This window comes from Condylura cristata, unplaced genomic scaffold, assembly GCF_000260355.1.
Source record: "Condylura cristata isolate star-nosed mole 26May11 unplaced genomic scaffold, ConCri1.0 scaffold00013, whole genome shotgun sequence".
NCBI classification, from domain to species: domain Eukaryota; kingdom Metazoa; phylum Chordata; class Mammalia; order Eulipotyphla; family Talpidae; genus Condylura; species Condylura cristata.
The window spans coordinates 1,209,729-1,211,442 of record NW_004567114.1 but is presented as its reverse complement, the minus strand read 5'-3'; the positions used below and the strand labels follow the sequence as shown (position 1 = coordinate 1,211,442).

At 67.0% G+C, this 1,714-nt stretch overlaps 1 protein-coding gene across 1 annotated transcript in view; it reads left to right on the top strand.

Moving 5' to 3' along the window:
* TECPR2 (tectonin beta-propeller repeat containing 2) overlaps nucleotides 1-1,714 on the top strand; it is a 39,538-nt gene that overhangs the window by 7,074 nt on the left and 30,750 nt on the right. Inside the window, exons 3-4 of the mRNA XM_012724371.1 lie at nucleotides 1,000-1,128; nucleotides 1,410-1,603. Coding sequence (XP_012579825.1) covers nucleotides 1,000-1,128; nucleotides 1,410-1,603 — 323 coding nt within the window. The remainder of the gene's footprint in view (nucleotides 1-999; nucleotides 1,129-1,409; nucleotides 1,604-1,714) is intronic.

Here is a 1,714-nt window from a genome sequence, read left to right as displayed (position 1 = left end):
CCGGGCCCCGCGGGGGAGCCCACCTCCTGGCACCACGAGCCCGCCCTGCCAGGGACAGCTCCTGCCTCCTGTTCTCTCGGGACATCAGAGATACGTCGCCTCTGTCGTGCGAGGGTGGCCAAGGCAGTGGTCAGGGCGGCCGGCGTGGAGGCCAGCGGCTGTGTGCGCGTCCTCACTCCGCACAGGCCCTCACAGAGGCCGCTTTCTCCCTGGCTGCGGCCCTCCTGGGCCCAGCTGCCTGCAGCCGGCCCCCGCCCCCACCCCCGTGTGGCGGCCCCCATCTGCACTGGCCAAGCGGGGTGCCTGAGGGTTCCTCTCCTTCCACAGTGAGGCGTCCAAGTCCCTGCCGTGCCGCACCCTGGCACAGACGGATTTCTGCCCCCAAGAGCACCCTGCGAGCTGGAGCAGCAGGGTAGGGCGAGCCGCACCACCACCCACGTCTCGGGCGGCTCCCGCACACCCCCGGAGAGGGCTCTGCTGGTGTGGACAGGCTGGCCGCCGCGTAGGTCCCCACAGCAGGGCCCGCTAGGCCCACTGGAGACCCGGTGCGCGTCTTGGCGAGGTCACGCGGGCTGTGCGCTTCTGGGTGAACGGTTTCAGGAGAGCCGTCATCGTGTGATCGGTCTGTGCAGTGTTTGTCCGCGTGCGGGATAGATGACCAGCTGCCAGGCTGGAGAGAATCACGGTAGGAGCAGGCTGTGAGTCTGCCCGGCTGTCCTGGCTCCTCGGTCCTGGCAGCAGCCTGAGGGGCAGGGAGCTTGGGGCCTGGAGCCAGAGGCGGCGCGGGGGCAGGACAGGCATCTCCGGCCGGCTCGGAGACTCGTCCCCAGGAGAGTCGGGCCAGCAGTGGGCGGCTCGCCCACGCCAGACTCCCGTTGTGAGGGAGCAGCCCCGCCGTACTCTGCGGTCAGAACCCCACGTCCACACCCGATTTCCTTCCCGGTGAGGCTTTTGCCACTGGTCACAGGAGCATCTGCCTCGGAACGTCTCCCCTTCCAGGGCAAGACGGAACCCGTCACGGTGGTGAAGCTGCTGAGCTGCTTTGACGACCTGGTGGCCGCGGGCACGGCCTCCGGGAGGGTCGCCGTCTTCCAGCTGGTGTCCTCCCTGCCCGGCCGGAACAAGCAGGTGCGCGGGCCGGGGCCCTCTGGCCTGACTCACCCGCGTCCCGGGGTGCGACGTGGCGCCTGGAGAGCATGGGGGGCTGGGGAGAGGGCGGGGGGGGGCTGGAGAGAGGGCAGGGCTGGGGAGAGGATGGGGGCTGGGGAGAGGGCGACACCCAGCTCCAACGCTGCTCCTGCAGTGCCGGTGCGGGCTGCAGGGGCCTCGGCGCAGGTGACCCCGCCGTCCAGCGGCCGGCTCCATCTCACCCTTTTCTCCTCCTGGGTGCGTTTGTTGTTGATCCGTAGCTTCGGAGATTCGACGTCTCTGGAATTCACAAACACAGCATCACAGCCCTGGCTTGGAGCCCCAACGGGATGAAATTGTTCTCCGGAGATGACAGAGGAAAGATTGTCTACTCTTCTCTGGATCTGGACCAGGTAACGCCCTTTCTGGAAACAGTGTTCGCCGCGTTACTTCTGGAGAAATTACATTCATACCTGTATTTCTAGCTCCTCCAGCACAGGCCTTGGTGACCCCGGTTGTCACCTGTAAGGTTTCCTTCAAGCGCTTCTCGAGTGTTCTGTCAGCTTCTGCGACTGTGCACGCGCCC